Source organism: Notechis scutatus, chromosome 1 (genome assembly GCF_049901735.1).
Source record: "Notechis scutatus isolate UNSWTSFEM ecotype Mainland chromosome 1, rNotScu1.2, whole genome shotgun sequence".
Taxonomy (NCBI): Eukaryota; Metazoa; Chordata; class Lepidosauria; order Squamata; family Elapidae; genus Notechis; species Notechis scutatus.
Genome location: NC_142009.1, coordinates 43,911,839 through 43,936,163, shown reverse-complemented (window position 1 = coordinate 43,936,163; position 24,325 = coordinate 43,911,839). Strand labels below are relative to the sequence as shown.

General features: G+C 38.0%; 1 protein-coding gene across 1 annotated transcript in view; it reads left to right on the top strand.

Moving 5' to 3' along the window:
• Nucleotides 1–24,325, top strand: part of TTC7A (tetratricopeptide repeat domain 7A) — a 173,261-nt gene that overhangs the window by 106,379 nt on the left and 42,557 nt on the right. Inside the window, exons 17-19 of the mRNA XM_026683757.2 lie at nt 4,606–4,703; nt 9,004–9,138; nt 22,952–23,154. Coding sequence (XP_026539542.1) covers nt 4,606–4,703; nt 9,004–9,138; nt 22,952–23,154 — 436 coding nt within the window. The remainder of the gene's footprint in view (nt 1–4,605; nt 4,704–9,003; nt 9,139–22,951; nt 23,155–24,325) is intronic.

Sequence of the window (24,325 nt, the reverse complement as noted above, 5' to 3'; positions counted from 1 at the left end):
AAGACCTGAAGCTATCTCTACCACCAGATGATCAAAAAAAGAATTTTTCCCAAAAGATTAAAAAAAAACATTATTTTTAGTCAAACATATATGTAGGCCAACTGGCTAGGAGACATTATTAAGGTTTATTAGCTTGTCTAAACATTTTCAAAGTTACCTTACAAGGCATTGATAATCACCTATAAAGCCCAAGATGGCATAGGCCAGGCTACTTGTGGCTACCATCTTTCTTTCATTGTTTCTGGTCACCCCACCAGTTTTAGTAGAGAGAACATGATCTGGGTCCCTTCTTTCAAACAATGCCACCTTGCTGGAGCTTAGAGTTGTGCTTTCTCGGTAGCAGCACCTGCCCTACAGAACGGCATTCTCCTAGAGATTTGGATGGTCCCAGCCCCATTTCCTTTTTGTAAGGAAGAATTTATTATTGAAGATCTACCTGTTTCCTTAAGCATTTCGGTCAGGTGGATTGATGGCTCTGCTATTGTTCATGCACTTCCCCCACCACCACCTTGTAAGTGAGGTTATTGTTTATACTTGGGTACCTGGGATTATATATTGTAGGTATTTCTGCATTTTTAATTCTTGTAAGCCATGAAGGTTCACAGATGAAATGGGTAGCTATATAAATCATTTAAATAAGTAAATTCCTGAGTGAGAACAGCAATTCAATATAAACATATTGTTCTTAAAGATTGTATGTTGTTATTGAATAGAGGTGGAAGAGGCTATTTGGGCCATCAAGTGCAATACCATATTGCAGGAGTCCCCAAACTTGGCAACTTTAAGACTTGTGGACCAACTCCCAGAATTCCTCAGTCAGCATAGCTGGCTGAGGAATTCTGGGAGTTGAAGACCGCAAGTCTTAAAGTTACCAGGTTTGGAGACCTCTGCCCTATTGCCTGAAGGAATCCAAATTAAAGCCTCCTTATTGTCTAGCTTCCATTGCAATGCATCCAAGAAAGGACATCTGCCCCCTATCTTTAGTTTATTCTACTGTTCAGCTGCTTTTTAAATAATGATTAATCAGAATCTACTTTCCTGCAATTTAAATCTATTATTCCATACTTAGAATGAGAAGAAAAATATGGTTGTATGTCTGCACTTCACCCACTTACATACTTGTAAATCCTGGAGTGGATTTACAAGCATTTTAGTAGGTCTAGGATTCCTGCCTAAATCTAAATATAGGTACCTGAGTAAGAGACCTGAAATTTGTAGAAACCATTAAGCATCTATAAGCAAGCATTGAAAGACATGTCACTTTATATCAGTTGGAAATGAGAAGGAAGGCAATATCATATAACCAGCCAAGTCTCTAAGAACCAGACCTTGGGAAATAACCATCATGGTTACCGAGCCTTGCTTGTAGAATAGCAGGATCCCAGGGAGCATCCCCCCTCCCTCCCTCCCTCTTCCCCCCTCCCGTCCCCCGCTTCCAGAGCAAAGACAGGACTGACTTCCCAATGCTGCTCCATTCCAGAGATAAATCTGAAAATTTAATGCAGGTTGCCCTTTAGAATTCATTATAGCTTTGCAGGATTGCAGATCAAGGCAAATGGTCAGACTAGAACTAAATATGAAGTCACTCCCAGTTGCCAGGCATATTCCGTGGAGACCATAGATCCTTGCACATCGGCAGAGAGAGGGAGGGACGGAGGGAGGGGAGAGAGAGAGAAGAAATCCCTTCTCTTTTACCCCTGGCTGTGCTATAGCTAGACAGAGATGTCAGGACACTTACACAAGCCCATAGAACATCTTCAACATTTTTTTTCCTGACAAAATGCCACCAACTGGTATACTAGCAGAGCTTGCTTGTTCTCTTTCATTGACGTTGCTTGTTCATGTCAAAGAGTGATAAAATACAATACATCGACTTGAGACAAGGGTTTAATACCATACAATAATGACATTCTTAATTGATTATTTACTGATATTGAGTAGCAGTGAATAAAAATGGAATACAGTATATATCAGCATTCACTCATGCCCTTGTGATGACAGTAGCTTTCTCTATGTGGGAGCTCTTCAGGGTTGATTATAGGGCTTGAAATTCAATACATTATTCATTGGTAGTATTAGTCGATTGATTTTATTTCTATACCTGGAGTGGTTCACAACAAGTGATAGCAATAATTGAAAGTCAAACCATCCCAATAAATCAGCCATGCTTAAAAATGATGAATACTAATACTAATTAAATTCAGTTTAATTCTAAAAGAACAGAAAACCAAAATACAGGCAATCTAATAGACCATCTGGTCCTAGAATCATGGTTATCTTACATATGCCTGGGTTAATAGGGATTGTTTTTTTTTTTTAAAGAAGACAGATGGGGCAGGTTAACAAACTGGATTACAGTAATGTACTCAAACTTTATTTGTGTTGAATGTTACTGACGCACAGGCTTGAGATACTATTTTCATATATATCATAATTACAGCGTTAATATAATTAAAAACTATTTAATTTGGAGGCTCAATTCAAGGAGCAAGTTTTGATATTAAAACCCTAAATGACCTTGTTTCAGATGATCTTAGGCAGTATCTCTTCCTGCCAATATACACACAAACACATATATTTAAGGATGACTCATATACGCTCAGATGTGTCTAGCTACACTGCAATGAAAAGTACATTGTAAATGGCCTTTCTCACTTTTTTTTTCTAGAAACCGATATTACGATCCTTATTTAGGTATATTTAAGTCTGGACCTATTGAAAACAATGTCACTCATATTAAATTAAGGCCAATTGTTTTCAGCGGAAATACACAAAGCATTATAGAGTTTGTGAGTCCAACCTGCTAGATCTATTGATGTGATGCTTTTAAAATCTTGCTTGTTGTTGTTTTTTAATTTAAAAAGAACATTCTAAATTATGATGTTGCATTATAGTATGTTTGTATGTATGTGTCTAAAAATCTTACTAAAATGACTATGATTAGTATTAGAGCTACTCTTTCTCTCATCTTCACTGAATTGTTATTGGAAAAAATGGGTAAGAATGGGAAGAAAAGAAGTGAATGCTGTCCCAAGCCCTTTGATTTAAGAAAAAGGGTACAGATTCAATAAATAAACATTGCATATCAGTGCAAACATACCAACTTAATACTTAAAATATCTCCTAGAATTATATTTATTAATAGCAGAAGCAGTATCCCAGTTTTTTTTCCCTTTAGTTATATAAACAAACCTTAACTTCTGAACAGAAAATGCATTTCCATTCCAGGAATGTCTGCTCTTTTTGCTGCTCTCAAAGGCCGTATGCAGCATTACTTAGCTGGTGGAAAAATACTGTGGGTAATTTCCAGTTTAGTTGCCACCCAGCCCACTTGCAATCCCTTATATCCAGATTAGAGCAAGAAGACACACTGCTTAGTTCAGCTATCAAAAATATAACTTGGTGTTTATTTATTAAACATCAGCAAATATAAACATGATTAGATGGCAACAGGGGACAAAAGGCAGAGGGAGGAGAGAGAGAGGGAGGGAGGGAGAGAGAGAAAGAAGGAGAGAGAAAAAGATGAATGAAAGGCAAGAGATAAAAAGCACAGGAAACTTAATAAACACAAATTACATTATCTATATCCTTATAGCAAAAGGACAGAATTTTTCAGAGACATGGGGAACAATACTATGGGTAATTAGCATGAACTGTACTGAGAAAATAGTCTTTGGTTATTCCAGCCTTAATTCTTTTGTGTACATAAGAGCTGCGCAATAGAGATGGAAAGTAGGACACGAGGTGATTCCTTCTATATTCTCCACCATGAACGGATCGATTTGGTGCATGAGAATGATCAGGGTGCCCACCTTCCAGGCAACTCTGGGCAGCCGACAGGGGTTAGAATATCATGTACAAAGAAAAATAATAAAATATAATAAAAACATTCTGTGCCAGAAACCACACACAACCCATAAATCTCCCTCTGTTGATATAAGTAACAAAATAATAGGACTGAGCTAGTGATGACTAGTATAATTTTGACTTCAGTCAGCTTTCCTCATTGTAACGGAGAAGAATAAAACTCTCTACACCAGGAAGAGATCACACTTTCCCTACTTCATAGCTAGGAAAGAAACGAACCCGTCAGATTTTCAGCAGCAGAAGCCACACTTTGCTAAAACATGTCAAATTAATCCAAGTGCATTGATCACCACTTGACATCCTCCTGCTGCCTTGGTAGTTTGCTTTATCAAACTTTTTGCACAGTATGGCTTGTGACACACAAACTTTTGATAAATATCTCTGCTGCCTGAGTAATTTCGACCACAGCTCTGTCATATGCACCCACATTTCAGCTTTCAAGGTTGATAGATGCTCATTTTCTAGGACTGATTATTACTGCTGTTTAAATTTCTCTCTTCTGCAGAAGCATTTCCTCTTCCTTTGTTTCGATACAACAACTCTGTATGGTAGGTAGGACTGAGAGAAAATAATTGGCCCAAAATCACTGAATGTTCGTGTTTGAAGGTTGGCTAGAACCTGTGTCTCCTAGGTTTTAGTCAAAGCCCTCATCTACTACAGCGTTCTGGCTCTAGCATATACCCTGCCTTTTAGGTAAGTGATGATTAACATGTTTATCCTGTGGTTGTTCTTTTACAGTGATTCAGAGAAAGCAAACAGTTTGACTGAGACTGTACCAGCCAAGAAGAATAACAATGTGTATCTTACTCTACCGGATGCCCATGATAATGATTCTGGTAGGAGAAACAAAGAGATTAATGGATAACCTAAATCCAGGGTGAACAATCACATATAAATAAACTTCTTTTTTTTTTAATTCAATGCATTCTTCCATACAAATGTCTTCTTCCCTCCTAATATATTATGAGGAATACATTTATTTCAAGATTTTATTGTGTTACCCTACTCGTGATGGCAACACTTGTGGATAGAATCATCTGAAAATTGATCAATGTTATATCAATATCCTCCAATTTAACACAGTATGTTGAATTATATATCTCATAACATCAGCCAATATATGTGCTGTGTGTTGTATCAGTTGCATATGATGGCTTTATACTGCTTCTACTGCCATAGGCAATTTGCCTTGGAGTCACTTAATAAATACTCATTTCCTGAGTGTGAGATTTCTATACCTGTTTGACTGCTACTAGACTTAATTCTGGATTAGGAAAATCTAATCTATCAGAATTATTTATGTGTTCTAACAATGTTCCCAGGAATATTGTTGAAAAGTATAGCCATGTCACCCAGGGATAAAGAAATTGCAATTCAGTATTATTAAAGGCCACATCTGTCTATTTTATAATGTCTCATAAATGCTGAACTAGTTAAAATGGTTGGCTGACTTGCAGACATAGCAGGAATGTGCAATTAAATTACAGAAGTGTATCCGACGGATTCTCTCTACATAATCAACCTTGAAGCTTACCTTCAAGATGTGATAATCACATCCATAAATTCAAACCCATATTCATGTAGACCAAACAACAGTTACTAAATAAACTGTTGAATAAAATCTTATTTTTGATGGACCTCTGATCAAGAAATTATAAGTGTGCACATGCTCAGATATAGCTGTTCGCAAAGAGGGCTGACAACAGTCTAGTGAAGATCTGAGAGGTCAACATCAACCCAAAAGTAGTACTTTAATTTCAACTGATTGTTGCTGTTTGTGAATTTGACACATCTTCAGTAAAGAGGTTAGTGGGAATAAAGAGTGTAGAGTGAAGTCCAGGGAAGCAAGGAAATTGTGCATATTATGGCTTCTGCAAATAATCTCAGGGTTTCCAAGTTCCAATGCAACGATAGAAAACTTTGAGGTCCAGATTGACTCTCTATGATCTTTCATTATTCTTTAGAATGATTAAAAATGGATAAAATTATTGCAAGGCATCCTTTTCTAGGCTCTTGTGTCCAGATATTCAATGCCATAAAAAACTCTTAATTTTATCCCCCCCTCAAGGCCATTTTCAGGAGACTGGAGCCTACAGGAGAAAGTCTGCTCTTTCCTGGAAGGCAGAGGCAAGACTGGTAGGATTTATTCTTAAGAAACAGGATGCAGTTTTATTTTGCCTTTGCAGTCTTAATTTTTCCTGGTGGCTCCATCTCTCCAGTAACTGAAATTATTATTGCACAATTGAGGTAATGTTACACAGTAAGAGTATAAGAATTGCGAAGTCAGGATAGAAATCTATAAATTCTAGTAAATGCCATCTGAGCAAATGAGTCTTGGTATAGTTACAGTACTGAATGTTATATTTGAAGTATATTTGATTTCAAATCGACAACTTGCCTTTTGATCAAATGGTTTTTCAAGTTGATTTACAACAAAATAAGATGCAGAAGGAAGCCAGTTGGAAGATAGAAAAAAAGCCAAGCCTTGATGTGTTTCTTAGAAATGAGCTAGCTACTGAAAGCTGAGGGTCATAAATTCTGCAACAAGCCTGAGGGGAATTTATGTGCATTCATGAAGTGTGCTTTCATGTTGCCCTGAGTATAGCTGTACTGAGATATGATTAGGCTCTTCTTATCTAGGCCATGTGGAATGTGCTTCGCAGCAATCAGGAACTTTAGGGAGAGACCGGGGAACATGAACACCATGGCATTCCCCAGATCCTTGGGGCTCCTTTTTTGTTTTCTGGGATTTCTCCATGATTGTAGGGATAAGCCACAATTTGTCCAACATTAAAGCAATATTCCTCATGTAATGGATGACTTACCACTATCTGATGATGATGGTTTATGTTTCACCTTATTTCATATTTGATAGAAGAATTTTCTCTTTTTTGCTTAGTAGGAAGGCTGTGTAAACAAGAATTTGAGCTTCAGGGGATAATTAGTGGGCTTAGATTTCAGTAGCTACTTGTTTTATGACAAAAATATATCTGTGTTTGAACAGTAGTTCAAATGAGTAGTCTAAGACTCTACCTAACTACAGCAAAAGAAATGGTAGTTCACAAGTTTACAAAAACTAAATTCCTCTCCGAATGTGGTACAGAGCAATGCAATCTATATTCTTAAAAACATGCTATGTATGTATGTATGTATGTATGTATGTATGTATGTATGTATGTAAGTATGTATAAAATTTATTGGCCACCTATCTTACCACAGGGTAACTCTGAGTGCTTACAATCATAAAAGTTTAAAGGATGAATAGCTAGATAGCGATGGATGGATGGATGGAGGGAGGGAGGGAGGGAGGGAGGGAGGGAGGGAAGCAGGCGCAGGGTCGGGGGAGAGGTGGGATCTGTTATTAATCAATTAACCACCTCCATGCTGATGCTCCCCCATTGGTCTTTAGGCTCTTATTATTTAGGTCAGGAGGTTTGGGGTCAACCTCACAAGACAGGCAAGATGTTCCAGAGGACAGATGCAGTGGCAGAGAAGGCCCTATTTCAGGGCCCACTAACTGGAATAAATTGGGCCAATGGGACTCACAGCATGCCTCCTTTTCTGGCATGGGTATGACAGGCCAATCCCAGTGGGATGAGACAGTCCCTTGTCACTTGGATCTATGCCATGAAGAGCTTTAAAGGAGATTATCAACACTTTGAAATGCATCTGGAAGCAGACTGGCAGCCAATGCAGCTCATGGAACATGTGTTACAGAGACCCTTTTTCAGACCCCAAGAGCTATCCATGCCGCTGCACTCTGCACCAGCTTTAGCTTTTGAATGCTCTTCAAGGGTAGCCCCAAGTAGAGTCCATTACAATAGTCCAACCATGAGATGATTAGGGCCTGAATGACTAAGGGCAGAGACTTCTGATCCAGAAAAGGCAGCAACGGGCACACAACACAAAGTTATGCAAAGGCTCTCCTAGCAGTGATTGCCATCTGCTCTTCAAGCAGCAGGTGTGAATCCAGGAGAACCCCCAAGTTGCAGACCAGATCTGTCAAGAGTAATCCCACACTATCCAGAGTCAAAGATGAAGAAGACCTGAATCTTGGGGCTCTGTGCATCCAAAATCATTCGGTCTTGCCAGGGTTCAATTGAACCCTGTTGTCCCCCCTTCCAGGTCCCCAAGTACCAAAAGAGGGTAGCAAGAGCATCACTTGGGTCATTAGGAGTAAAAAAAAGGTTGGGCATCATCAGAATACTGCAGATACCTAACCCAAAGTGATAGATTATCTCACCCCATGGCTTCAATTCGATGTTAAAAAGGAGTGGAGAGAGTACTGAGCCCTGTAGCATGTCCCAAGATCTCTCACCTCCTACTAACATCAGTTGGGACCAATGTTGAAGAAAGAAGCCAAACCAGCACAAAATTGTGCTACCACCCAGTCCAGCCCCTGTAGACTACCCACATATTCCAGTCCAGTCCTCGTTGGCAGTGGCCTTCTAAGCTTCTGGGCATAGTTCCCTTTCTTATGTTTGGAGTCCTGAAATTCTAAAAATTGCATCTGAGACTGTTCATGCCTACAGAATATGCGATTGCTTCCTGGTTTATGAACTATAGTTTAAATTATAAAGTCACAAACTCCTAGCCTTTACAATTGCAAAATTAGGATTTAATGTATGAGGAAAATATCTGCTGTATAATATACTACAACCTCAGAATTCAATTTAATAGGTGGCAATGTTGGAATGCTTGTGAAGATTTACAAAAAAAGAAAAGAAAAGACAATTCAGAGTACACCTAGCAGCATTTTTATTTTTATTTTGGTAATGCTGCTTCATTGTTGATTTGGAAGTACACAAGGGCATAAACAATGCCCTGCAGGAGAACTGCACTCTGTTCTTGCAATGGCCAATCCTCTGCACAAGGAAGTCCACTAGTTTCCCGGGAGATGGCCTTCAGACACAGTCACACTACCATTAAGGCTAATAGTGATTTCCAGGAATAAGAAACTGCTTTAGACTTTTTCATTAGCCAAATACCATCATTTGAACTACATTGTTAACCTCAAAAGCTTACTGTATAAACTGTATTTAGTTGGTCACAATAAGGAAATTGCCTCACTTTGGATTTATTTAAATGGTTCATTACATCATATTTATTTAATTAGTATTATTTTCTACATTGTAGGCTCCCAGCGAGCATCTTCCATTGCAGCATCACGACTGGAACAGGCCATGTCAGAAATAACTATGCAGAGTTCTGCCTCAAAGCAAGGGCCTATTCAGCTGTGGACAACTCTTGAACAGATCTGGTTGCAGGCTGGTAAGTTGTTTTCATGTGATATTCATTATGAGATTCTGACAATCATCTTGGCATAAATACTGCAGTCACAAAGAATCTTCCATAGATTTGCATTAGCAGGTAGGCAATGTTGGAAGAGCTGAAATCTTGCTTTACAATCTTCTGGAAGGCCACAGGAAGCCATCTGATAGCTGGATAACTTCATCGTATTTTCTGGGGGGTTGACGCAGGGGGGGTTATGAATAGAAATAGAATTATAGTGGGAAACTTCTTAGAAGAAATTCACCCCTATCTGGGGGCTTGGGAAGATTTGAAGGAAGAAATGAGAATAGTTTTTAAACTTTATAATTTTGGGGAGGAAATCACAGAAAAATCATAATTATGGAAATTCAGTCATTCTGTCATCAAAATTTGGAAGAATCCGAGGAAGATAGGATATTGGAGATTACATACAAACTTTAGGTCATCCATCTATATTATCTTATCTGAGGTCCACATTGCCACCATCAGAAGACAAAATTGGCCTTTAATTCCACGTGTCCCCATATGTTTGGTGAAAAGTCAAACACAAAATAAGTGAATTAAACTTACAAGAGGCTTAATTCCTTTATTTATATTTATTTCATTTTTAAAAAGTAGGTGAGCCTGAAAATTGCATAGCAGAAATTTGCTATTTTTTGAGAGCTTTGGAAATGTTGAGAATATCAAATATGCCTGTGAGTTGCCTATCTCCTGACAAAATTTATTATTATTATTGATTAAATATTTAAGCTGTCCATTTCCCCTATAAGGTGACTGTGGAGTTGCAGTTTAAGTAATAAATCCTATGAAGAAAAGCTGAATGAATTAAGTGTATCCATATATTTAATTTTTAAAATATATTTCTACATTGAATTCATATTAAAATATCGCAAAGTAATGTACACAACATGCAACTCAAAGGGAAAAATCTGTCATAACATAAACAAAAATACAATAAATCATAGAGCATATAAAAGTTGTAGCTGCACTACAATCATCTGGAGAAGAGATTATTGAATGGGAGATTAAACTTTCATCAAATACTTATAGTACTGTCATACATATAATGACAAATATTGTTCTGCGCCTATGCAGACAACGGAATTAGACTAACAGAACTAAATTTGCAGAAGAGGAGACTTCAATTGACATTAAAAGAAACTGTCCAATGTAACAATTTCTTAGAGGGTAATGAGCTATCCCTCTTCAGTCCTCTGTTTCAAATGTTCTAGTACTGAATTTCTTATACTGAGCAAAAAATTATGTTTTAGTTCTTTTCAATATATGATGTTGTGACTTTCCATTCCAGGTAGCTTTATTTATATATGCACATGTATTACGTTTACATATACTTAACGTACATACACAGATAGTACCCATAGTTTCCAAGACATTATTAGCCATCTGCAACATAAACTAATTGTCATAATATAAAAGGTTAAATGGGAACAAATATTTACTAAATATCAGAAAACAGAAATTGTTGTATAAACATTAACAATTAGAGAGTGTAAAATATTTTGCACTTTATTTAGATTTTTTAAAATTATTGGCTGCTGTAGTAGTACCCTGTAGTGCCCTGTAGTAGCTGTTGTAAACTGCATTTTGTATGATAAGGTGGCACTTATTCTTTTGTAGGTTCTTTTTCTCCTGACTGTGATGCCTCTCTCTGCTTGCCATTGGCAGTCATCTTAACTAAACTCAAGCTGTATCAAATATGGCCATTCCACAGAAAACTTGCTGAAGTAAATGTCCCAGTTCCAGACTTTACCAGGTGGATGATAATACTATGTTCCATGGCACATATGCAAAGAGATGTTAAAATAGCTAATCCTACTCTCTCTTCATTGGCAAAACAGAGCAAATCATTTCCATCCCCCCAGCAGAAAATTAAATGTTACCTTTTAAAGAAATATTGAAATGAATGCACCACCAATGTGCAGTGCTGCTAGAAGCCAGAATAGCACAAGACAGTGAGCTAATAGAAAACATGTTTTGCTGTGTTATATATACAGTAATCTGGTAATGTATTCATTTTCTTCCTGTAATACATTTTCACTGTTTTGATTGTGATAGACAGTTTCCATAGAAATATGATTTCAAATCTGAGGAAAAATGGTTGAGGTAGAATTTCTCAACATATTTAATACTGTAAGATCAAGGACTTAAATACTTGCTTGCCTCTCCAACAACATTGGTGCCATTTTTCTGGGGAAAAATCAAAGCATATTGGCCAACATTGCTTTTCTGAATTTTATGCGGATCTTCCACCTACCAAATAATTATGTTTGTCCTTATTAGATTTTTCTGTGACTAAAGAACAAGTAAACAATTCCAGCATATCGTTTCTGTTCTACTCCAGAGGCAAGTGAAGTTCCTCACAAATGGATACAGTAGTAGGGAGGGAAGTTTCAATTCACAAGGATCAGAGGCTACACAGATTAGAGAGTTATTTGGGAGATAAAATGTTGCTTCCAGGATTAGAGGCAATGTAATGCTGAAGGCTGCTTGCTGGACAAAAACAGTCCAAGAGAGTTATCATCCGAGCCTGCTCATCTCTAATAATTCAAAACTGAAACATTCGCTGGCTTTTATATCTTATCTTCATAAGTTGGAAACAGAAACTTCTTGATAAAACAAATCCTTTTTGCAAAAAGTTCAATCCACAGCTCTACTTTTTTTCAGGTTAAAAAAGGCCTGAACTAGCAATAAGGGGAACTTTGATCCCAGATGGTTCATCTGCACTTTAAAAAGCCATTTGATTTCTCAGGACAGAAATCCAATTGTTTCCGCCTGAGTAGTAACAAGAAGAATGATTCTTGACACTGCTTTTGAATGCATTCAGAGCTCCAGATCAGTGTTTATATAAACCAGCTCTAAGCTTCTTTCCATTGTATATCAGCGGCAAATTGATATGGTTCATCAACAATAAACTGCCAGAAGTAATACTGTTCAAAAAATAACTGCACATCTGTTTTGCAGAGGACAGGCCATCCATGAAGCACTTGCTGTCATTCTCAGACCCAGTGGTAAAATATCACTGAAATATTTTTTATTTCTTTACAAAAAAAACCAGCTAGTCTTGAGTCCAAGACCAGTCAACATTTGGCAGACAAGGCAAAAGGGAGTCACTATGCAACGTGAAGATCTTAGGTTGTTTTCACACAACACGCTAACACATGTTTAACTGACTAATGGTTTAGTAAACCAACCTAATCTCCTGGGTTCAAAACACCATAAATCAGGCATACACAAACAATATTTACAGACCCTTCACATCCCGGACATAAACTGTTTCAACTCCTTCCCTTAAAACGACGCTATAGAGCACTGCATAACTAGACACAAGAACAGTTTTTTCCTGAAAGCCATCACTCTGCTAAACAAATAATGCCCTCAACACTGTCCACCTATTACAAAGTCTACACTACTATTACTGTTGATCTTCTCATCACTCCTTATCACCCATCCCCTCCCACTTGTGATTGTGCAACTGTAACTTTGTCGCTTCTATCCTTACAATTTATATTGACTGTTTCCTAGTATGATTTGATTGCTGATTGTACCCTATGACTATCATTAAGTGTTGTACGTTATGATTCTTGATTCTTAACGAATGTATCTTTTCTTTTATGTATACTGAGAGTATTTACACCAAGACAAATTCCTTGTGTGTCCAATCACATTTGGCCAATAAAATATTCTATTCTATTCTATTCTATTCTATTCTATTCTATTCTATTCTATTCTATTCTATTCTATTCTATTCTATTCTATTCTAAAACCTCTGGTTGTATTCAGATGACATGCTTATCCATGGTTTAATTAATAAATAATATTTATTTATTTATATTCCACCTTTATTATTTTTACAAATAAGTCAAGATGGAAAACATATCCAACACATGTTCCTCCTCCTATTTTCCCCAGAACAACAATTCTGTGAAGTGAGTTGGCCTCACTGGCAAGAGACTGACTGGCCCAAGATCACTGTGCTGGCTTTCATGACTAAAGTGGGACTTGAATTCATTATCTCATGCTTTCTGGCCAAGTGCCTTAATCACTAGACCAAACTCATTGCTAGATCTTATTGCTAGACCCTAACCCTAATCCTATCAGGTCCCTTGGGAAAGAAAGATCCTCGACTCCATTTGGGTGAAGTGATAGGTTCTTTTACTAAAGGTTGCTGGCTGCAGTAAAGTCAGGCTAGAACTAAATTTCCCATGTGAAAAGTTACAAATTTTTTCACTCATCCTAGCTCTCCCTCCATGACCCGTTCATCTTTAGATTACAAAGAGCTGCATAGGTGTTCTGAGAAATCCTGAGATATGCTTCCCAGGTCTTCCTCAAGCTATCATTCCCTCTCCCTAATTTCCATCATATCCCCATACATGATTATTGCCCATTTGTCCTCCCACCCATGCCCCCTCCCTCCTGGCCTTTGATGGCAGGATGCCAGCAAGGCGCCAAGCCAAAGATGGCAGACCTGACACATATCCAGTTTCTTGGGTTCACAAAAAATATTAACCTAAACAGACAAGGAAGTTTTGCAAGCATGTTAGGCTGAAACGTGGGTGACCAGGTTGATTCAGTGTGTTATGCAATAATAACTTCTGACCTAGATTAGCCAATTTAACCTAGTTTGTCATATTAGCTCAGCACGTTTTTTTTAATAAAAAAAGAATTAATAGTCAGCCTGTGTTTGTGGATTTATTTGGACATTCACGAAACTACTGCACTGTTCTCCAATTCAGTTACTGTAAATTCTGAGATAGTGATTACAATCAATAGATCTAATAAGACGACATCTCAGCTGAGTCCTTACATCTCCAGTCTGGAAGAAAAGTGAGGAAGAGGGGGAGGAGGATGGATTTCTTATCCAACAAGCAGAACTGCAAGGAATTTAAAGGAACAGATTCATTTCTTGCAACTCTGCACTACTGAATAGCCCCAAATGATGACTAACAGTATAAAGATTGTTAGCTTCATATTTGTTTGTTAACTTTAAGAGACGTCTGACTAAGTATCTTTGGAAACAGGATCGCCATCTAACTTATCTGTTGCTGAGTGAACAGGGATTGCAAAAATTTAGAGATGGATCTCAATCTTCTAATAAAACCCCTGATGAGTGTAGGATTAAAGCATTTTAGACAAAATGACTACCTCTGCTTGAAAGGGTACATATATATCTCTTTTTGAGATTACCTATTCCAATAGTTAACTGTTCTTGCCATCTGAAATTCTTCCTAATATTTAACTTCCATATAGTTTCAATACACTGTTTCTGTGTCTGCCCTCCAGGGCAACAGTCCACTCCTCCCTCCTTTTGCTCTCGTGAGGACAACCATCACATTTCTCTGTGATCTTGTCTTCCACAAGAAAAGCATACCAATTCCTGTAAGATTTGATTTCCAGTTCTCTCATCATCTCTGAACATTTTTTCATTGTTCTTCTTAGGTGCAGATAAATCCTATCCTGCTTGGTTTGGGATGTTGTACAGGTAGTCCTCGACTTATAACAATTTTTTAGTGACTATTCAAAGTTACAATGGCACTGAAAAAATTGACTTATGACTGTTTTTCACAGTTACGACCTTTCCAGCTTCCCCATTAGCAACTGGTTCGTATTTATAACCATTGCTGGGTCCCAAGATCATGTGATCACTTTTTGTGACCTTCTGACAAGCAAAGTCAATGGGGAAGCCAGATTCATTTAACAACCAGGTTAACTTACCAACTGCAGTGATTGACTTAACAGCTGAGGCAAGAAAGGTCGTAAAATGGAACAAAATTCACTTAACAAATGTCTCACTTAACAACAGGAATTTTGGGCTCAATTGAGGTCATAAGTTGAGGACTACCTGTACCTATTCTGTCTCATGTTGAGATCTTCATTAAGCCATGGAAAACCTATAACCCTTCAAAAGCCATTAGGCTATAATTCTCATCAAACTTACCATCATAGTCAATACTGAAGCATAAGGGAAGCTGCACTTTTTCAATCTTAGCAACTTTAAGATGTGGGGTCTTCAACTCCCGGAATTCCCCAGCCGATATACTCAAAATTGTTGAAGTTGAGAACCATTGGTCTAATCTACCAGGATTTCCTCCTATGGCTGTAGGATTGTAAGATTAAAGTATTCTGGGGATCACAATCCTTCATAGATAATTCTAGTTTAAGAACATTATATGGGGAATTTGCAAATATGAGCACAAAAGATTTTATGACCTAAATTGTTTTCTTTCTTCTCCTCCTCTTTTATAGGTTTATTTACAAAGCTATTATGTCAGTAGCCTGGCTTCCCATTCATTTCCTATTGTCAACAAAGTTCCTTCTCAATCAGCCACCATTTTTTTGTTGTGCTGCTAGAAAAATTTTGCTTCTGTCGTTTTATTTATTTTCCATAGAATAAGCAATAGGATGGAAATTGGCTTTTTAACTTTTTTTTTTAACCTAAATTAAACCACCCACATACATCACCCTCTATTGATTTTCAGTCCATCCTTTGAATAAATAATCCTCACTGTTAAAATCTTCCTCACTGCCATGAATATATTTTATTGTTCTTATTTACGTACATTTCATCTTGTTACATTTGTGCTTATGTTTTTTTTTTAATTGTGCCAATGCAAATGGTACATTTATGAGCCCACACAGATTCAGAACAGCTGAAAAAAATCCAGAGGAGTGCTATTCAGTGCTCACATTTTCAAATTGCTTATGTCTCCAGCCTATTTCATTTCTCCTCCTCCTCCTTCTCCCCCTCCCTTTGGTAGATAAAATTATATTGTTGGTTACTAACAGATAGTTGAATATGACAAAATCCTTATGCAATATTCCTCCTATTATCCTCATTTAGTTCCAAATTCAGCAGGTTTTTTAATGCATCTGATTACTTTTTTATGCCTTTGAATTAAGTCCACTGATGGTGCGTTCAGCACTTCTTCCCCAGATATTTCAATACCTCTCTGAAGAAGTCTGCTCCTCCCCAATTCTACCTAAGCCTTTAAAAGATGGAAGTTTCAGATAAAGCCTTCAGCATTAAGTATGGGCAACTTTATTTATAGCCTATGGCATACTCCCCCACGAGTCTGTTCTGCCTTATTCCAATCATCATCATCTTCATTTAACGACCCCATAATCCCTTGTGGGGTAGAGTGTGGGCAACTGAATATAGCTTGCAGAGAGTTTTAATGGCCAGATGCCCTTCCTGTCACCAATATGGAGTTTTGTTAAGCAGATATATTCTCATTGTGCCCAGAGAGAGAGAGAGATCTGCCTCTACCTAGGATCAAACTCACAGCCTCCTGATTGTGAGGCAAGAGCTCTACCTCTAGACCACTGCACCTAGAGTGTATGAGTGTTTTATTTATTACAGTATTAAATTTTTATTTATTAAATGTATTTTGGGCAAAGGGCACATTTTAATAAAAGCCCAGGTCCTGAAAATGCCTCTATCTTTTTATATACCATATTTTTCAGACAATAAGACTCTCTGAAGTATAAGACGCACCTAGTTTTGGGGGAAGAAAACAAGAGGGGAAAAAAATCTGCCTCTGCCTCCAAGCAATTTGGCTCCTTGCAGCAAATACAATCTGCTTCAGCTTCAGCACAGCCTGATTAGGCCTAAAATGGGGCACGCAGAAGCAGCAATAGGCTATGGCAATCCCTGCAGCCTGAAACAGCTGATTGTTGGGAGGCTGATCCAACTGACAATCAGCTGCTTGTGCTAATCAGGCTGTGCTGAAGCTGAAACAGGCTGTTTGCTGTGAGGAGCCAAATTGCTGGGAGGCAGAGGCCGAACGGTGGGGGCTGGCGGGTGGGCAACATTCACTGTATAAGACACACAGACATTTCCACCCACTTTTGGAGGTGGGAAAAGTGTGTTTTATACTCTGAAAAATATTCATATTGTGCTGAAAAAGAGAAATGATGGAAAATCTTAGGGTTTTAATAATTTCTTCCATTGGTGATATTTATAATGTGCCTTCCTTTTAAATATTGCCGGTATTTTTGACCAGATTTAATAATACTCAAGAGGCTGGTTTGTGTAGACATCACACTGCTGAAAAAAAGTCAAGGAATTAAAACTGAAAATGAGGTCATGCTGGCATTATTTGCAAATACAGTACAATTTTTAAGAATACAAAGGCTTTTGAAATTAACAGATCTTCCTGAAGGCAGCCAGTGTTTGAGGGTTATTTCATAGTGTTCTTTTTACCCACTAGGCAGTAGGATTCATCCTCATTAGCCACAGACACCCTGGGTGTTAAAGGAACATGTGGTTATACAGTGGCAGCACACAGCCAACTGTTTTACAGTAGGTCAGATTGTTCATCTAGTTCTAGTTCTGTCCAGGTTGACCAAGGAAGGTTGTCCTGGAAGAAAAGATATTCCTTATTTTATATTATCTGATGCTTTTATATGAGGGTTTGAACCAGAAGCTTTCTCCAAGCAAAGCATGTCTTCTCCCATTGTCTTTTTCCTCTATAAAATGAGAGCTCGCTTTTCAATCCCCACCCCCACCCCAAATTCTCAGGAGTGTGAGAAATAGGATCCTCAGATTATTTTTCTGAGGCCACCTGAGGAAACATCATGATAGGTCCTCATTAGCAGGAAGAAATTCTGCTCACCCACAGATAATGTTGTCTTCAATATTGTTCATGAGAGGTCAAATAATACAAATATAGGGGCAAAGCCTGAATGGAGATGTTGTTTGTCTTTATCAGATCCATTGATTCAATTGAAATAAATATGTTCATTAGAAAAAGCTCAGGATCTTTACTTTTGAAGATCTTTGAGATTAAATTGAATTGCCTTGCACTGCAATAATAAAAAAAGCATTATGTCAAAAGATAATGTAACTACATTCCAGAACTCATGCATCTGGAAACAATATTAAGAGATACATCTTCAGGCCTTGACTCCTCATACCTGTTGTATGAGCTCCCTTAGCTGCACACTGCTCAGCATTGACGTATTTTTAAAATGCATGGACATCATTTTACTAATTTTTAATTTGTATTTTTCAGTCTCTAATACTGAAAATATAAAGTATAGCTCCAAAAACTAGGCAGTTTTTGGAAGAAATGATATACAAAAATGCACCTTTCCCGAGATATCTAAATTACTTCATTACTGTTTCCTGAGAGGATTGAGGATTCTAAGTCTAAGTCAAGGATTACCTGTATATCATTTAACAGATAATCAGAGTTGGAAGGGACCTTGTAGGTCATCTAGTCCAACCCCCCACCCAAGCGGGAGACCCTACCATTTCCGACAAATGACAGTCCAATCTCTTCTTGAAAGTCTCAAGTGATGGTGCTTCCACAACTTCCGAGGGAAAGCTGTTCCATTGGTTGATTGTTCTCACTGTCAGAAAGTTTCTCCTTATTTCCAGGTTAAATCTCTCCTTGTTCAGTTTCCATCCATTATTCCTTGTCTGGCCTACAGGTGCTTTAGAAAATAGCTTGACCCCTTCCTCCCTGTGGCAGCCCCTCAAATATTGGAAGACTGCTATCATGTCTCCCCTGGTCCTTCTCTTTACTAGACTAGCCAAGCCCGGGAGGAGGGGGCTGGAGACAAGCTAAATGGTGGGACTGAAACGCTCAGATCAACCCTCCTGCCACTCATCTTTCTAAGACAGGGGTGTCAAGTTCACATTGTCATGGTGGCATCACGTGACGTATTGGGACTTTTTCCCCCTCTTTGCTAAACTGGGCGGGGTGTGGCCAGCACATGACACATACAGCCCATGAGCTGGAAGTTTGACAGCCCTATCAAACCCTAAGAGATGGGGTGTTCTTAGTCACTGGCACTTCTAGGCTAGTATGGCCAGGGTCCTCAGCTCCACTACCATCAGCTACTTAGTCTCAGCTATCATTCCATAGCTAAATAACACCCCTCATCCTTCTTACAAATGAAGGTGTTACTTTACAGCTACCTTCCACAAGTGGGTTTTTTTCTCAAGACACTAGGGGTTCCATGCAAGATTATGACTGACATTTTTTTTAACTATGCATGCTACATAATACTAGCATTCACAGTGGTAGGAATTATTGCATGCTGTGACTCAGCTGCAGCCTGCTGCTTTGTTATTATTATAACCATTGTAAAACATGGGTTGTGAGTAGGTTAGAAGTGAATTGTACTGACAAGTTTTTGTATTTTTTGCAATTTTTAATACAGGAGTTCCCTGAGGCCTGAACATTATTTCAAGGATTTCTCCAGGGGGAGAAGTTTGAGAAACTCTGCTTTAAGGATTGGGTTTTTTCCCCCTGTTCTTTCTTTTGTTATGTGACAATATTAAATGTTGTCAGCTCTTACCTTGGTATTCTAATGGTGTCTGATACCAGAGAACTGAATAATTGTAATTATTTATTTTAAAAATATTTTTTCCAATAGCATTAGGAAGAATTACTAATTTGCCTGTTGAAATATTTCATGAACTAGTTCAGTAAAAACAAAATATAGTCATCTAAAGATTTTTATGAGGGCTTAATAACTGTTTTACATAGATCATAACAATGTTTACATTAACAAAACTGGATCCATGTCGTCAGATTGCATTAGTATTCTTGCCCAGTATTTCCAGTTGAGAAATGCAGGCACATATTACAACTTGTTGCAAAACATAAACATTAGAGCAATCTTGTTGCTCATACTTTTCCTTTGTAAAAATAGACCCCCATCTATCTCTTATATATTGTAAATACATCCAGGGGGTGAGGGTGGGGTGCTAATACTTTTAAGTAAAAAATAACCTGTTCTTTCTAATGCTCCCTTTATGAAACATTAAGTTATGCAAAATGTTTTTAAATTTAAGCTATAAAAAAGATTGTTTTAAAGAATTTCTTATTATTCAGCTGGAAAGGTTCTCAAAATGGTTTCCATCAGATCAATAGTTTCCCGAGAGGTATTTATGTTATTTTTTTGCAGCAAAAAGAGTAGAGGCAATTTAAAAACTGAAAAAGGCACAATTTAAAAGGCACAACGTAAAAGAAAGAAGAATTTTTCATCAATATATAAAATACTTATAATGTGGCTAAATGAAGCTGGTCCCCAAATTGAACTGAATAGTGAAGTCCTACATAATTCCCCTCTATTCGGGCAATTGGATTGACTGCAAACAGATGATAGGAGTCAGATGGGACAGTTTTCAGCCATTCCGCTCATCAAACAAGATAGAATGTCTCTGATTTTCTGAAACCATTAGCATCAAACATGAAGGAATCAAGACTCCGACGTATTGATGTACAACTGTAATGAGCAATTTAAATCAGAGAAGAAGAAAATGATACTCGTGATGTTGCCAGAGTTCATTATTATGACTATCTGTGTCTAAGGATATGCATATCAGTGTCAATTAGATCCGCCCAAAAATACAAAAGGAGAATTCAGAGCTGAACTTTTGCAACAGTTTAAAAAAGTATAAAACATGAGGACCCAGAGCTGTAAGTCACCATCAGTTTTGTGGTTTCCGAGAATAGGTGGAACCAAAATGCATTGAATTGGGAAGAATTTTAGAGTGGGGTTGTGAGTCAAACTGGATGCTTTAAGTTTGGCAGATGGTTAAGACACCCATTTCTGCTGTAAAGCTCCTGAAATTCCCCCCACCCACCTTTCCCTGATTGTTGCAGTGAAGATTTTAAGCTTTTGGATCTGAGGTCAAAGAGATATCCAGAATCAAGGTCAGCCTCAGTTGTCGAAAGTTGCCGATAATTTTCTGTTAAATGCTTTTTCCCAGCCTACCTGTCAGATGGTGCTCCATTCAAAATCCAAGAAAGAAATGCTTAGATTCCATTAATTAGATAAAAGATATCTTTTACTGGAAATCAAGTGGTAGCAACAAAAGAATTCTGAATCTGAGAAAATGGGCGCGTAAATCACATATACAAAGTGATGGCAACGTTCCCACCCCCAATAGTTAAATTGGCTCATCCAATTAAAAGTTGTGTATAGCATCATGTGGGCATCTCCAGGTGGTGATGAGGCCTCTGTCCATTGACCTTGTCATATTTTGATAAAGAGTTGTGGTTGGGCATAGCATAGGATAGAAGCCTAAGCAAGAAACTCCCCCCCGCCAACTTATACAGTTCTGTTTTGTGAAACCTCCAGCGTGCTTCCCATAATCATGTCCCCCCTCCTCCCCCCCATTACTTATGACAGCTGAAATGCAAAGCAAAGGAAGAAAATCTTGAAGGCTGACAAGGTTGTTTTAGAGTTAAAATTAAGTAGACCCCTATAGTTGTTATAGGGTTCATTCATAACCAAAGTCATGAAATGTGTATTGTGATATCTAAACACAAACTGTACCTTTCCACACTTGCATCATGACATCATATACAAGTATTAAGGGGTGGTGTATATCACTTGCCTTCTCCTCCCCCTCCCCCCTCAAAAAATCTTTGTGAAGTACCCTGGGCTCAAATAAAAACAATATCAATATAAAATAATAATTTCACAGATTCTCTATGGATCAGCAATGGTCAGTTTTTATTTGTATGCAAATATTGCTGTCATTTCTCTGATGGCAGCAATAACAAAGGAGGATTTCCCAAAAATTGCCAGGCAGAGCACAAGAAACTTTGGACTGGCGAATGTAGCAATTCCTTGGATGGGCCTCACAGATACTGTAAAATGTCTGGATCTTGTATATATTTTCTTTTATTAGAAATATTGATAGGGTGAGGTGCTTTTTGTTAAACTGATGAAAAAAAACCCTCCTCCCATTAGAAACCTAGTTTCAGAGCAGGCAACGCTCTTGGTATTACATAGCTTCATATATTCACCAAGAGAATTAGTCTTCTTCCCCACAGAGCAATAACAAAAGTGAAAGCTCTAAATGAACCCATATATTTGTTGGAAGGGCAGAGAAAGACCAAAGAAAGGACTGTATTCCACAAAAAAAAAGGAGAAGTGAAAGATATTTTTTTTAAAAGCTACTTTTCTTTAAAACCCATCACCTACGTTTTTGTTGATTCAATTCAAGCATGCACAAATAAAGGAAAAAGGGTCAAATCAATACCTTAAAGATAATTGTGGGTCACAAAGCTGGTGTGATCCAACTGTTTAGTGACTGTTGGTGCAGCAGCAATTATATCAATGAGCCTTGGAAGTGCTCGAGAGCATGTATTTGATGTCAGAGTTGGCTGTGAAAACCTAGGCTGAGATTGGATCTTCCTAAGCAGTGGCAACATTTGGTGGCAGCAAATTCAAGAAGTTTTCAAAAAATCACTAGGCCAACACAAATCTGGTGGCAGGCCACATATTCTGCAGGCCCAATTTAAGTAGACCAAATGAAAAATTCATTGTATGGCCTGAAAAAACGCTCATAATCATAATAATCATTATACCTTTAATATTATCGAACAACAGCATCTGCCTATCCTTGGGAAAGACTCAAGAAGTGGACAAAAATGTCAAATCCATTCTTAATATCTGGCTGTGCAACCAACAATCCAACCTAGAAATAAGGAGACATTTTCCGATAGTGAGAACAATTAATAGACTAGCTTGGCTTCAGGAGGTTGTGGGTGCTCCATCACTGGAGATTTCAAAAAATAAGACTGGATAACCATTTTACCAGACGGTTTAAGGTCTGGTAGGGGGCTGGACTAGAACACCTCTGAGGTCCCTTCAAACCCTATGATGCTCATGTTTTATAGATTTCTAGCACCTTTTGAAAATCCATGCACCATAAGCAAGTTATCTTTCCTGTGACCATTATTTTTAAGTTACTAATATTCTAAGTGTTTTGTGATCTCCATAATAAAGCTTAGAATATATCTGTGCTTTGTTTTGGGTTCTGTAGCTGAAGTCTTCATGGAACAACAGCATCTCAAAGAAGCAGGCTTTTGTATCCAGGAGGCAGCCAGTCTCTTTCCCACATCTCATGCTGTGCTGTACATGCGGGGGAGGCTCGCAGAGATGAATGGCAGCTTGGAAGAGGCTAAGCAGTTGTATGATGAAGCATTAACTGTGAATCCAAGTGGAGTGGAAATCATGAACTGTTTGGTAAGTATGTACAATCTATGTTTATGTCCTTGCTATGGTCCTTAGAATCCCAAGAATTATTTTAAAATTCAGATCAGCTATAGGATTGGAAATATTTCTAGAAATCCTTACTTGTACTTCAGTGGATCTGCCAGGGTTTCTTTATGCTTTTAATGTTGCAATTCTAGTGAGCTCCTTACAATAGCAGGGATCCATAATTTTTGGGACTGATGTGCAACATTTGAAATGTTGAGAACATGTTGTGGGGGCTATTTAGGCATTGTAGCAAATAAACAGACACATTCACCATGAAAATAAGAATTGAAGAATTCTTGGGCCCAGTACTCTTTAACATGTTCATCAATGATTTGGACAACGGGATAGATGGGAAATTCATCAAATTTTCAGGCCACACCAAGCTGGCAGGAATACTTCAGAAGATAGACTCAAGATACATAAAGATCTTGACAGCAATAGCACTTATATACCGCTTCATAGTGCTTTACAACCCCCTCAAAGAAGTTTACAGAACAAACATATTGCCCCCAACAATCCAGGTCTTCATTTTAGTGACCTTGGAAGGATGGAAGGCTGAATCAGTCTTGAGCCGCTCAGAATTGAACTCCTGGAGTAAGCAATGAGTTAACCTGCAGTACTGCATTCTAACCACTGCGCCACCAAGGCTCTTGGACAGACATGAATATTGGGGCCTATCTAACAAAATGAAATTCATTGATGAAAAAAGTAAGGTTCTACATTTAGGCAATAAATACTGAATGCACATGTATAGTATAGGTAATACCTGGCTCAATAGCAGTAATTGTAAGAAGGATCTTGGAGTTTAAGGGACAATTGCTTAAATATAAGCCAGCCGTGTGCTACAGCTGCCAAAGAAGCCCAACACAGTCTTAGGCTGTATTAACAGAGGGATCAAATCAAGATCACATGAGGTGTTAATACCAAAAAAATTACTGCACCTCTGTATGGTTTGCCAATTGCACAGTGGCAGATAGGAAAGCACTCCAAAGGGTTAACGTCATTGGCCAGAAGATCATTGGTTGCCCTCTCCCCTCTTTGGAAGAGCTTTATAGCTCCCGCTGCTTTAAGAAAGTTCAAAACATTCTCAAAGATCCATCTCATCCTGGGCACCCTTTTTTTGTACTATTACCATCTGGTACATGGTACAGAATAA